Below are 15,415 nucleotides of genomic sequence, written 5' to 3' on the forward strand. Positions count from 1 at the left end.
GAAAGCAAATAATAATTCGGGTTTCTTATTTTCTTTCTTTTTTTTTTTTTTAATAAAAAGTTCAGCTTTTGTGCAGTTAACTAGCTTTTTGTTTTGTTATAAAAATATATCTCTTTAAATATAACAACTGCTGCTATTCAGAAATTATTTATGGATACCATGAGGACTGCTCTAAAAGTAATGCCTCCTATTTTATTATATTGGCTCACAACATCAGAGGCCAGTGTTGCATATATGTCAGTAGGGGTTGAACCTTCCTATCAATATTCTGTTATATTTTGTTGCTGTCTGACAAATAGCAGCGAAGGAGCACTCTGACAAAGCAGCATCTGACATGGAAGTGTATATGAAGTAAAAATGTGTCATTGAAGCCTTCCATGCAGCAAAAATGGCAGCCACTGCTATTTCATTCATCAACATTTGCTGGATATTAATCTCTGCTGCCATACCATTAATATTCACCTCTGATGTCGTGGGACAACACAATGGAATGGGAGGTATCACTTTTGAAGCAGCGCTCATAATAGCATTAACAATTTAGTTCTGTTAATATGTAGGTCTTACATGATCCTATTGAGATCTTATGGGCATTTGCAAGTATTTTTAGCAACCCAATTCCCATCCTTCTTATTTCCAATCTATCTAAAGAAAGGTTGCAGATATAAACCAGACCTCCTAGGTAGTAAGCACTGTCCATATTGTTTAGTGAAAAATTGTGTTCCAGTCTGGCTGCAAACATCATTAAACTTAAATGAATGCCTTTTTGAAGTTTTACATGTATGAGTACAGATGTATTCTCACTCAATGATGGACTATTACTTTGATGTATGTCTCTTCATGTAAGTAATACAAAACCATTCAAATTGTATTTTAGATATTCCAATTTAAAACATATTCTTCAACTGATGTTACAATATGATGTTCTAATTTTTGAACTTAGTACATTCTTTACAAGTTTCATTTCTCTGTTTGGCTAACATTATTGAGATATGGCATAAGTATGTCAACATGCAGGAAGCAGTGGATACAGATTTTTTTTTTCAAATACTTTTCTCCAGTCTTGTTTAAGCTAATCATTCTCAAAATACAATACACGAAATAACAGCACTGAGGCTTTGGCTGCCATTGCTTTAAAGTAAATTCAAAACATGAAGGTTTTAAGGATTTTTTCTGAATTGTCTCTGTAAGTAGCAATTACATCTATTTACAATTACTTATCACTCAATTTAAGAACGGGAACATTTTTCATATTGTATTCTATTTCTTAAGACACTGCATGCTATTTAAGCTACTTGAATGTAAGTCTTTACTTGAAATTCTTTAGCATTATGATATAGCAGATTTCCTTAACTTCAGAAATCTGCAATACTTAACAGCAGGAATATCTGAAGGCAACACAATCACATTCATATTTATGTTCTTGAAAATAGTGATTTTTTGATGAGTGGATTTTAAATAAAACTATCTTCTCATGTCTGAAGAGTTTAATTTTACTGCCAATACAAACAACAGTAAGTTCAATTTTCTGATGGCATTTCAGTTACATTAGTTCTGCATTAATGAGATTTTCTCTACATACCATGCACTGCAGTTTCAATTATCAAACTCAAAATCATGACTAATCAGAAAGTACAGGCTTTTATCACTGAAGATCTAAGAGCAGTCTTCATTCTTCACTTTTTGTCTAGGAAAAATGCAACTTATCTGTACTTTTGTAGTTCAGAATATCTTACTTGATCATTTGTTTGTGCTGAAGGAAAATGTAGAACTCTGTACTTATAGTTATTTCACGTGAACTGTACCTATGATTTTAATGTGCAAGTAATCAGAAAAATTTAAAGAAAAGAGGAAAAAAAAAAAAGAGGGAATGTTAAGGGAAATAATATGAAAAATTAAAAGTCAGTACGTAATTTGTAGCTATTGCTAGCAAATAATCAGCACAGTCAATAATGTCTTGGCACTTGATGAATCTTGGATGGAAATGGTAAAGACTGTTTGCAGGTATGCTGGTGTCTGACCACATAGCTTGATGATCTGAACCCTAATCTTGACTTGACTTGAATTCCAGGCTTGAATTCCTCAGACTTCTCTCATCTCTATGGTCTCCTTCAACTACCTGTTTTTTTTTGTTTTTGTTTTTGTTTTTGTTTTTGTTTTTGCCTAATCTGACTGCTGTTAACAGAATTGCTCTGCTTTTCTGCATAGGTATTGTATACCTGTGTCACACTTCGCTCCCAAATTGTTTTCCCTTACAGAGAAACCCATTCATGATAGCTCTGGTATTAACTATGGACAGTAAATATCTCCTGAGATCCTTTCAATTCTAGACTTCTCTGAGTCTATGAACAATGTTTTACTGTCAAAAATTAAAAATAACTGATTGAGTTTTCACTGAGTTTTGTTCTGGGACAGGTTTAATCCAGTACTGTCAATAACACCATGGATGGAAGAAAAAAAGTAAACTTATTAGCTACTTATTACTCTTATTAGTACTTACTAATACACACTAACTCTCCATTTAACACAGAGCTGGGAGGGACTGAGTGTTAACAAAAAGAGTTCTAATTACGAATGAGACACTGAAAAAACTGACATTAAAATAGGACACAGTCCAATAGAACAAGTATTAGGTAAAACACAGAATTCAATTCATAAATGCAATATAAGTAACAAGATACAAGATTTTTCAAAAACATACTGAAGGTAAGCAGAAGTATTATAGAAATTATAATTAGAAATTAGAACATTTCTGTTGTAAGGAACAAAGAAAGGTCAAATCCAATTGCCTGACCACTTCAGGGTTAAAGAAAAGTTAAAGGAAATTGTTTAGGTCATTATTAAAATTCGTCTTGAACAGAACAAGGGCCTGGAAGCTAGGTTCACAGTAAATAAATTTTTCCACATATCTAGTCAGAATCTCCCCTGGCACAACTTGGTGCCATTTTTTGCATCTTATGACTGGTTAGCAATGAGAAGAGATGGGTATCTCCCACTCCACTTCCTATTCTTAGAAAGTTCCAGAGAGAAATTGCTTCTCAGCCTCCTTTTCTCCAAACTAGACAAAACAAGTGTCCTCAGGCTCTTCTCACATGAGATATTTTCCAGTTCTTTTACCAGCATTGTTGATCTAATCAGGAAGAACTCAAGTATTTAATATCCTTTTTATACTGTGGAGACCAAAATTGAAAGAAAGTTTGAAGTGAGCTAACACTGATGCTAAATATAGGAGAATCACCTATTTTAATAGACTGGCTAGGCTGTGTTTAATGTGTCCCAGAATGCAGTTTCACTCTTGGCTGCCAGAGCACACTGTTGTCTCATTCTGAGCCTGCTGTCAAACAGCATCCCCAAAAAACTTTCTCTTGAGTCTTCTAATACTCTTCTCCTTGTCTGTACCTGTGTCCAGCATTACTCCACCCTAGGTGTAGAACTTGGCATTTACTCATTAAATTTATTGCTGCTGATCATTGTCCAGTGCTCTAAACTTTCTAGATCCCTCTGCAAGGCTCTCACTCTTGGTGTCTTTCAAGTTGCAGCCTTTATTCTGATACAGATCAGATACAGGACCAACCTCAGTAGCAGCCACAATAGATTGTCATGTACATACCAGAGAGGACAGAGTATGGCTCTATTGATCTGTCATCTTCTTGGAGTCTCAGATGCCTCTCTGTACCTCTTCCTAAAGCTTTACCATAAGACAGAGCTACTAAACTACCTGGGTACACCTCACACACAGGTGTGTGTGCTCTCACCCTCCATCTCAGGGAGTAGCATCTGGTACACATAGAATCTGAAAACTGGGTGATCAGTCACGTGGCATGCCCAGAGCTCTGTCCAAGTGGCTGCATTAGTTTTAAAGGGTGCTGGAGGATCAGGAGCAGAGGGCACAACTTCCTGGTGGGTGATTACAATGTCTATGCCTACTTGCGCCATATTACAAAATAGTGTTTAATATGTTACCTGGCCATGTAAGAGGAAAATAGAAAAGTTGTCAGGGCACAGAGGGATCGGGTGAGGAAGGCTAATGCCCACATGGAATAGATTCTGGTGAGGGAAGTCAAGGAAAAGAAGAAAGGCTTCTTTAAGTATGTTAATAGCAAAAGGAAGACTAGGTAAAATGTTGGCCTGCTTCTGTATAACATGGGTATGCTGTTAACAGAGGACACTGAGAAGACAGTTACTGAACATCTTCTTTGCTTCAGTCATTACTGGTAAGTCTGGCCTTCAGGAGCCTCAGACCCTGAAAATAAGAGAGTCTGCATAAAGGAAGACTTCTTGATAAAGGAAGAAATGGTTAGAGATCATTCCTCTAAACAAATTTGGTGCGCAGAAATCCACAGAACACAATAGGATGCACCCACAAGTTCTAAGGGAACTAACAAAAGTGACTGATGAACCACTATCATCTTTGAAACATCATGGAGAATGGGAGAAGTGCCTGAGGAGTGGAGAACAGCCACTGTCACTAGTCTTCAAAAAGGACAAGGAGGACCAGGGAGACTACAGGTCAGTCAACCTCTTCTTCAACCCTGAGAAGGTGTTGGAACAACTTATTCTTGATGTCATCTCCAAGTAAATGGAAAAGTAGAAGCTTATCAGTAGTACTTTATATGAGTTAACAAATGGGAAATCATGCTTAACCAATCTGCCTTCTATTATGTCATCATCAGCTGAATAGATGATGGGAGAGCATCTTAGCTTTATCAAATCTTTTGACGCTGTCTTCCATAACATTCTTATGGGTAAGTTTAGGAAGTGTGGGATAGATAAGCAGACAGGTGGACTTAGAACTGGCTGATTCAGCTCAGACGATCATGATTAGTGGCACTGAATCTGGTTGAAGGCCAATAGCTAGTGGTGTTACCCAGTGGGTGGTAATGGATCAGTCTTGTTCAACATCTTAATTAACAACCTGAAAGAGTCCACTCTCAGCAAGTTTGCTTGAATGCTGTGTTCTGTCCTGGGCTCCCCAGTTGAAAGAAGGCAGGTAACTTCTAGAGAGTGTCCAGTGGAGGGTTATGAAGATTAACAGGGACCTGAAGCATTTCTCTCATGAGGAAAGGTTAAGAGATCTGAGACTGTTTAACATGGGGAAGACTGAGGGGGGAATCTTACTGATGGTCATAGATATATAATGGGTAGAAGTCAAGTGGACATGGTGAGGCTCTTTTCAGTGTAGCCCCATGATAGAACAATAGCCAAAGGGCACAAACTGGAACACAGGAAGTTCTATATGAACACGAGCAAAAACTTTTACTTTGAAGATGACAGATCACTGGAACAAGCTTCATAGAGAATTTATGGAGTCTTCTCCGGACATATTCAAAACCCACCTGGATGTATTCCAGACTACAATAGGGTAGGCTTTATCATGGGTTTGGACTAGATGATCTCTAGAGATCCCTTCCAATCCTTATGATTCTGTGATTCTGTTACCAAAGGAAGCCATCAGAATTTCAGGCACCGCACAACTCTGACTTGGCTGCCTGTGAGAGAATTTGCCTGCCAGCTGATGCCTACACACAGTTTGAGCAGCCCAAAACAGCTGTCAGACACCCTCACAGCCTCACAAACCTGGAATTTAGAAGATACTACCACCAACACTGCCACTACCATTGCCACTGCCATTACTAGTGTATTTATAAAGGCAAGAGGTAACATTCATGATGTACATTCTGATGGCACATCCATGTTAATCAAAGTAATATTTATAACATTTTTTTATCAAATGACAAATGCTACTTAATGAGTTCATAAATTTAGTTTTATAAAAATGTTGTTAGTCTGTGAAATCACTGATTAAAATGGAATATGAAGGAAAAAAATTCTTCCAAAATTGTCAGAGCCCAATTTAAATGCATAATGGTGTTTCTTTCTTGCTTTAATATTAATTCAAATTATTTTGTAGCATAACTGTTAATGAGGGGATCATAATTGAAATGGTAAGTTTTTTCTCTCCTTTAGTTTTCTCTAGTACAAAGAATTATTTGAAAGGCATTATTTCATTCTACATACTAGATGAGATTTTCTAAAATACTGTACTTGTTGCAGAGCTTTTTGCTGACTTGCCAGAAGGCTTATGAAAGGCAGCTTTCATAAATGCTTCACAGAAACTGAGAAACGAGCAAGCAAAAAACAGGAGCAACAGGCATGAAAATAAAAAGGCTAATCGACCAACTGTGAATAGATCTATCTGTTTCATTTCCTGAAACATAAATGAGAGGAAGAGATAATTGTCTCTGCTTAAGCAAGTTGGCTTTATAAAAAAGGTGTTACCCTGTAGGGAAATGCTGAATTCCATCGCAAATAGATCAGTAGGGTCTCAATCCCAAAGTCTTTAAACTTTCTCTCCACAATGAATTTACAGAGAAGTCAGTGTAAGCAGTCATGTTATAAAAACTACATATGTTTTTGGGATTAGGATGCATTTATTCTGAGAGGATGTAACTAACAGCACACATTGTCTTCTTTCAAATATCACACTCCAACTGTAATTGTATGTGGAGTAAATGTTTGTTCCAAGATTCTGACATAATTTGAACATTTTTTAATATTTCACGGGAAGTATGCAAGATTTTTTTTACTCATTGCCCTGTGATAACAGTGTATTGTAAGTAGCCTTGCAATTCATATCTACAATATTTTCACTCAGTGGAAATATCTTACCTTATCTTACCATAGCTATAAATGGCAGCAAAACATAAAGTAAAGCTAGGGGAAAAAAAAAAAACAACCAAACAAACAACATTCTTGAAGTTTAAAATATTTTTCTCATGGGCTGATATTTCACTTTTTTTAATCATTGGTAAGAAACCCTAGCTAAGAATAATTGAAGAATATCTGGCAAAAATTATGTGAAAATAAATTTGTCATATGAAACAATCATTGAGAAGACTGGGATTTTCTGTCATGGAAACACACTGACATGTTTAGAAGCAGTGAACTGTATGAAAATGTATTTTGATGTTCTTGTTATTCTTTCCCATTATACAATAGAATCAGGTATCTGCTGTAAAGACAGCAAATTTTAAGCTAGTACAGATAAAAAGGTTAAAATATTGATCAAGTTTAAATATCAGTTAAATGTACAAATATTGCATACCTATGCATAAAATTTTGATTCTTCCATGGTTAATAGGAAGGATCCTATTTGTGTTAGGTAGACCAAATAAGACATGCAAGACACCTTAAAGCTCGTGTATGACATCAACTGTACAGTTTATAATTATCTGCTGTCAAAAATATGAATAGAAAATGGCCACTAGTTTAAATTTCCTTTGGCTAATTCTACCTCAGTAAGCATTTAATAATACTTTAGAAGAACAGTCCAGAAATGTGTAGTTGTTTTTGTCTTTCCAAAAATTGAAATATACATTTTATTTAGTCTTACTGAGTCTCTAATATCACAGTAAATAAACTACTCTCTGGCAGGTTTTGGTTGGTTTTTTTTCATTTTTTTAAATCATCATTAGTATTATTATTTTGGAAGTGATAGAATATAGAACACAAATGTTTTTGAATAGGATAAGGTCATTTTTTAGTTCTGAATTTAGACATAAACATATTCCATCAGAAACACAAGAAATTGAAATAAGAAGATTGTTTTTTTGTTTATGTAAAGGACACTGAGTGTTTAGTGCTCCTGCACACCAGAGGGATGAAGTATATGCTAAAATGTATCATGCGAAGTACAGTAGGTAAATGGTAAGTATAGTTCTATTTGAGTTCTTTCCTAAATAAAATGAAAAACAGTGCTATCTTCACAAGCCAAATACATAACAGTTCATATACTGTTATTATGTATAAACTATTAGCCTAGACTGAAATTTTTAAGAAGAATAATGGAACAAAAATGTTGTCCAGGAAGAAAACATTACAATTTATATTTCTGCAAAAGTATGATCCAACAGTATAAAATTCTGATGTGAGAGGATAAACTTTTATTTGGAAAAACAATCCTATCCATAGCAGAAGTGGCCTGAGCAGTGGAGTAAGAAAGGCTGTATTTCATCGCATGATATTTTTCATTCTTTTTCTAACCCAGAATGCCCTATTCCGCTGTAGAATTTAGATAAACTTTAAATGCAAATAATCTAAGATCAATAATTATTAATTCGTGCCTTGGTTGGCTGATGATTTGGAGTAAGTGGCAAATTATATTGCAAAATGTTAAAAACACCCCAGTGCTCCTTGAATCTTGAAAAAATTCTAGCTGAAAAACAGGTGTCTCAGAAAGTGAAAGAACTTTGATTCTTTAAAAAAAAAAAAAAAAAAAAAAAAGTATCAAGTTATTTCTCATCTGCTGCTTATCTTAATTCATCAAGTTCCTACAACACAAAGCCATATTTTCCTCTGGCTCTACATTTTAAATTATTTTCTAAGTATGTTGTCTGTAAATCACAGTGAGACAAACATCTTCATTTTCTGCCATGTTTCCTAAACAGGTCCCCTAACTGCTGAGATGAGGGCTAAGAAAAATAATAAAATATATTAAAAAGGACAGAAAGGGAAAGAATCATTGTGACAGTACCACAATCTAATCTGTTTGTAACAAAATCTAGCCACAATATCTAGCATAATTTTATAGTTTCCTCATAGTCTCTTTGAGAAGACAAAATGTTTACATTTAAATAGACCTCCAGAGCAGCATTCTCCTGGAAATCACTCTTTAGATTAAAAGACGTTGATGATCTTTTGTTTTAGAAGTGATGTATCGGTTTTCGTTCTCAAAGCCTTGCATTTCTACTGCAGAAATAATTTATTCCAGCTTTCACTTTCATTAATATGTTCCTATGCCAGTTCCAGCTGGTATAATATGATAACTCCTAAAGAGAGTTAATCTTTCATTTTTGGCAGGCAGTTACACTCTGTTACTCATATGTCTTGGGGGAACAAATTATGAGGATTTATGTTGTCAAGTCAAATGCATCTAATAGAACTGGAAACTTCCTGTTTAGAACAGTATAGTAATGTAATAACTAATATTCACATTTTTAAAAAATAAATCATAATTGTGGTGTTGGGTTTTGTGTGTGTGTGTGTGCATAATAACATTTATATATGTAACTGAAAACAACTGCTGTGATATTCAAACAAAAAACAATGCTTCAAGTAGCACTTTAAATGACATTTTAAACAATAACAGGTGAAATATTTAATACCACTTGTGCCCTTGTTATCTGCAAAGCTGAATCAGTTCTCAAGACAATTTCTTGCATAAAATAACATTTATACACAATGGTCTGATTTGTTTGCCCAAATGGCTTGTAAACAAATATGCAAATTCAACAAGCAGATGCACACATAATTTTGTACACACGATATTTATCCTACTTATGCAAAAATATTTCAAAATGTTTACTGTATGCTCTATGCATAAAACCTAAAGAACACATAATTATTAAACTAGAAAAACCTTATACTTCATTTTTAGTATATCTAAGTGTGTAATTAAAACCTCTTGTTAATCAAAAGAACAAAATTACAGCACACTGAAGTTAGTTAAAACAGCAACTAATGACACTCCATCACATTTTATATTTGACAAACTATAATATCTATAACATCTGTCTGTTTTTTCTCCATATGGCTTTGCATCAATTTCTAGTATCTTTCTGAATATTGGTGCATTTTAAGGTGGAATTAACAAGTTCTATGAAGTCAGTGAGTTTAAAGAAGTTAATCAGTGTCCTCTTTGTTATCAGTTACGAGTTCTAATTATAAATAACTGTTTTAGATATTTAATCAACATGTATTCATCACTTTCACATACAAACAGAATTTTTTTCAGAACTGCTATCTTCCAACAAAATTATTACTTTATTTTTCATTCTAGTTTCACGTTAAACTCTGGACATATTCAAACCCCTCCTGGACGCGTTCCTGTGCAGCAAATTGGAGGGAACCTGCTTTATCTGCGGGTTGAGCTAAATGATCTCCAGAGATCCCTTCCAACTCCTACAATTCTGTGATTATACTCTTCAAGTACTTACAGAATGGCATTTAATGTGTTTGGCTATCAGCATTTGATAAACCTGAAATGAACAAAGTACCAAAAGGATCAAAATTCCTCTTTACCTTTACACACAGGTCTATGATCACTCCATGCAGCAAAAACTTCAGCTATCCTCTGACAGGTGATGCTTTTTGAGCCTTGTAACACATAATCTTCATCACAAGAGAATTTTACTGTTGCTCCCAAGCTAAAATCAAGCGGTGACATGAAAAGAAGATTCATTTTTTAAAAATAGTTATTAGTCAATTTTTGCACCCTTTTACATATATAACACTTTAAACAATACTAATGTAACCCACTAAACATTACTTTTCGTCTTGATATTAAGAGGCTGCAGCTATGTAGTCTTCAGCCCTCTTTTGTTTGCCTTGTCCAGAGCTGGTTTACTTTTTTTTTTAACATTTTCCTGGAGGTTAGGTGACCTAGAAGTTAGTGAGGCCTAACTTCTGACTTCTGCATAGTAAGGATCTGACAAATCTGAGCATTCTGTAAGAAATTGGATCCAAGAGTTGGACTTGATGATCTCTGTTGTTCTCTTCCAGCTCAGGATTTTCCTTTATTCTATGAAAGAGCAGTCACTTATGTTAATCAAAGCTAGAAACCTGCAAGAAAGATTGTGATTAGAAAAACACCAAAAATGTCAACCACGTGACTGAGAAAGAAAATCCCACTATAAACATTATATACTTCCTGGTTAAGAACTTGTGATACAGGTGACCTGTTACACCTCTGCTTCTACTGAAGAAAGATTGGTGCATTTCAATTTAGAACCTAGAGAGAGATTGGAAGGAGTACAATATCAAGGAAAAGGTTTTCTCAAATATCATTGATGTGGCATGTTATTAATAAGACTTTTTCATATTAATATTGACTAGGAATTTATTACTGTAAAAATTCTAGTTTAGATGATTTTTATTTTTTTCGTTTATTAAGATTTTAGTTAAGCTAACAGTAAAATCTTGTCTCCGCATACATGATATGTTGTTACTCTTCCCAGTAACAAGAACGTGAATACCACAACTACTAGACAATGAAAGCTAAAAGGCGAATATGCATTTCTCAAAGTCATGGTAGGAAATAATTCTAAAAACAACTTTCTCAGTGTATGGCTGTGACTATTTATGAAGTGATGGGCAGGCTTGAAAAGATTTTGAAGTTTTCCATATGGAATGGACATTTGGTGATGCAAATTTGGCACAGTACAGATCTGGAAATAAAAGCAAGAAAAAAATTTTTTGCCTCATTTGTTTACTTGGTTAATTTTTATCTCTGTTTTCTGAGGTAATTTTTTTTTATTTTTTTTTTTCAGTTGAGTAAGTTAAAAAACTTGATATGTAAATGTGTATTATTCTTCTTGCTGTAAAATATCATGGTTGTTTCAATTCCCAGTTACATCTGAAAACAGAAAATATATCAGGCCTTATTCTGACATCAGTATCTTACATTACTTAATTTCAGCTTACTGGTTTTTTTATACTGGTTTGTCTGCCACAGTAGTAAACTATATATAAAACTTAAGACTATGGATAACCAATCACATCATACAGGTTTTCAGAATGCACATTTTCTATTCTCTTTTGCTAAATTGTCATCACTATGCATTTAAATTAAATGGTGTTTTATTATTCACCCTATTCCTCATGTAAGCCTGATGAAGAGGCTGCAGTGTGTTACCTTGTGTTTCTGCCCAAAATTCTGAAATACCCTTCTTTGTTTTCCAATTAAGGAATAAGCCCAAAATACTAAATCAAAGATGCTCCTGAAGAAATTTTGATAAGAGTCAAGTGAACTCAGAATTGATATTTTGAATATCTGATGTATTGTGATAATGCAAATTAAAATAAAGTGCATTTTGTGGATTATATAATAAAGTGCAAGTGGATTTTGGAGCTATCATAATTTTCAGCATCCTCACTGTGATTAATATTAAAGACTTATGTTTTCATATTTAAAATGTGTGATGAAACTTTAAAGAAAAATAAATCTTACATCATTGCTAAATTTCATGCTAACTGTGTAAAGGTGTTTCACATAAGCACATAACTAAGACTAGCATTTTATAATCAAAAATACAATAGAACATAGTATCTTGAGAAGGCTTACAAAAGCAGTATATTATAAACCTGAAGAAAAAGAAATTTTTTTTCCTAATTATTCATATTTTTAGATGGTTCAATACTAACAACTATTCCCTTTACAGCTAGCACAAATCACATGACTAAAGGTATTCCACAGTCTAGGCAGAGTTACCATGGGACAAAAGTTTGAAGAACAGCCCTACTTGAAGTCTTCTGGGGGTTCTGGTAGATGGCAAGTTAAATATGAGACAGCAATGTGTCTGGCAGCCTAAAGGGCAGACCTCAGGCCCAGCATTGCTAGATGGTTGAGAGAAGGGATTGTTCTGCTCTGCATTAGTGCCCTAATTTGATCTCATAAGGTACTGAGTTCCTTTTTGCTCAAAGCAATTCTAAATATCATTAGTCTATGCAAGGTCTGGGAAAGAAGACCTTTGGTTTTCATGGTTTTGCTTCTTTTTCTGTTTGTTTTTTCTTATATACAAGCAGTTTAGTGCTGCAAAAATAACTTCAATTCTGATCCAGTTGACAAGCAAAAAATGAAAGAGACTGAGCACATATTCCAGAGGTTAACTTGCCAGGTAAAGAAGATTGATATTAAAAGGAACAATAATTTAAGGGAGTTAGAATAGTTTTCTTTCTTTGTTTGAAAAGGAGTGGTGTCCAGCACCACTCTGTTGTGTGATGAAGACTGGGGAGAGCCTGAGATTTTCAGAGATATAGCTTATAAATAATGGATGCATTAATGATTTTTTAGTCACCTAAGGAGACATCTCAGAAAAGGAGGATTTATAGCAGATACCAGCTCTACAAGCTATTCAAATAAAGTTCTTTGTATAAGAATCATAATAGTAAAATGCATGAAATTGTTTGTAAAAGAAGGGGACAACAAGGCGTTACAGTGAGGTAAATGTCATGTAATGTCCCTTGCAAGGTACAACTGAGAAGTTTCTATATTATACTAATGAGTGAAAAGATCACAAGGCAAATCAAAGAGATGGAAGAAATTTCAAAATTATGAAATGGAAATATTATATTATCTTTAAAATATATATTCAGCTACTCCAGTAACTATAGAGTTGGGAAGTCTTGTAAAGTAGAAATTGGGAAAATAAGAATAAATTTCTCAAATTCGGATTTTTGCCTGGAAGGTGTCTGCTGTAGAAAGCAAAGCTGAAGCAATAAGATAATCTTTCATTCTTTCCTTTTGAAAGTAAAATAACATTTGAAAAAAATAACATGGAAATATATTAACTTTAAATAATCATGGACTGATTTCAAAAGAAAACACTGAGGAGTTCAATCTGTTTTCTAAATGGAAATTCATTTCCATTTACTGAAGATATCAAAACTGTAAGCAGCAGTACAAGCCAATTATTTCAGAGGGTGGAAATTGTAATGAAGTTTTGTTTTGTTTTGTTTTGTTTTGTTTTGTTTTGTTTTGTTTTGTTTTGTTTTGTTTTCAACCACAAAAATATGAATAACATACAGATTATCCAGTCCACTTCACTTGTCCAAACCAGTTTTTATATTAAACGGATATTTGATAATACATCACTGTAAATATGCTGGAGTTATAAACTCACTTAAATAGGAAAATTTAGAAGGCTGATGATGCATGTGCCACATAAGTGAGATCTAGTAAAGGCAGTTGGATGGGAAGATGATAAAATAATGGACGAAGGAAGAAAATAAAAGAATCAGAGACAAGTTCCTATGACAAACTGACTCAAAAAAAAAAAAAAAAAAAAAAAAAAGAAAAGAAAAGAAAGAAAAAAAAGAATGCTTCCTGTCTGAAAAGTCAAGAGAAGGACAAGAAAGAAATCCTGCAAGAAATTTACACTCAGTGTATATTATTCTGGTCTTGCAACAGGCTAAGAATGGCATCCAGAAAGGCACATGGACTCCTGTGAGATTGTCAAGGAAACTCCAAGTAATTGAATATCTCAGGAAGCCTAGAAAAGCCTAGGAGAGGAAATATTAACATTTATGAATGTTTTTCTTACATTATCTACCCATGCATTCTTTCAAAAAATGGAAGAAATCAATTCAATTAGAAGTTGTCTGATAGGAGAAATTATTCTTGTTTCTTCTAACGATATTTTTGTCCAAAACCTTTAATTCTTTGCATGCAATAATTCAGTTCAAAATCTATCCTTTTCTAACAAGAATTTGATAATTGACTTTGGCACTGCAGGAGAATCAAGTGTCACTTCCCTCCAAAGATGCAGTAGATAAGGTACATACAACTCACATCCATAAAGGACATCCAGATATTAGGAGGTAATTAGCACTAAGGCAAAATGACATACAGGTAAGTTTACAGCTATGCTCTTCAGATTTATTTCTCTCTAAAGAGAAGATGGTCATAGGCCTTTCACCTACAGTGAAAGGTTGAGGGAACCAGTCTTGATTAGTGTGACAAAGAGGAAGCTAAGTTAGCAGATAATAAAAGGCCATAACTACCTGAAGAATATTTACAAAGATGAATAAGCCAAACTTATCCTATTGTGGCAGAAAATATGTAATGGTAGGTTTGGGAGATTCAAGTTTTCTGTTATAAGAGACTTCATAATTTCATACAAGAAAGGCATGAAAAATGTACAGATTACCCATTGCTGGAAGTTCTCAAGACTGACTAAACAAAGCCACAGATGAGCTGGCTTAGTCTTAACATTAGGAAGGAGGATGAAGTAGATAAGCTCTTAAGAATTAATGATTATCTGATTTACTCAAGATGTTTAATTCATTTTTAACTGTCTTAAACGTCTCACATGTACAAGATACTGTTCTAAGATTAAAAAAAAAAAAAGAGAGAGAGAGCTTGACTGTCTCTCAACAAGTTTATCTGAAAGTTTATATTTGTAAGAGGACAAAAATAATTGACAGTAAAAAAAAATAATAATAATGGATATATTTCTCATTAGAATTAAAAAATAAATAAATAAATAAGAAATCTATATGAATTTAAGAAAATACTTCAATCTATCTATTTTATGAAGTCTCCTCCATCTTCACCAAAGTTGGAAATCCTTTATAGAGAACACAATATAAATTCAGTAAAGAAAATCTCTAATGAAGCAATTTAAATTTTTATTGAAAAGGAATCAGTTATGCAAGGAATCAAACTTCAAGCTGTAGCAGGAAATGATTCTCGGTTTTGAATTTACATGTATGTTACATTGAATTTTACATGTAAATTTTGTACTGGATATTTGGGATAGATTAAGTAAAAGGATACTATGTAGTTTTAACTTTTGTAGTGAATGTAATAGTTCCGAATTCCTATATTGTAGTTCTATTCCAATTCTGTGGAATCAATCGA

General features: G+C 33.8%; 1 protein-coding gene across 4 annotated transcripts in view; it reads right to left on the reverse strand.

Annotated features, from left to right (window-relative positions):
- Nucleotides 1-15,415, reverse strand: part of CSMD3 (CUB and Sushi multiple domains 3) — a 549,229-nt gene that overhangs the window by 276,868 nt on the left and 256,946 nt on the right. For all 4 annotated transcript variants that reach the window (XM_031591144.2, XM_031591143.2, XM_031591142.2 and 1 more), the window contains one exon: nt 10,078-10,202. In XM_031591144.2, the coding sequence (XP_031447004.1) occupies nt 10,078-10,202 (125 nt within the window). The remainder of the gene's footprint in view (nt 1-10,077; nt 10,203-15,415) is intronic.

This window comes from Phasianus colchicus, chromosome 3, assembly GCF_987193195.1.
Source record: "Phasianus colchicus chromosome 3, bPhaCol1.hap1.1, whole genome shotgun sequence".
Classification (NCBI taxonomy): Eukaryota; Metazoa; Chordata; class Aves; order Galliformes; family Phasianidae; genus Phasianus; species Phasianus colchicus.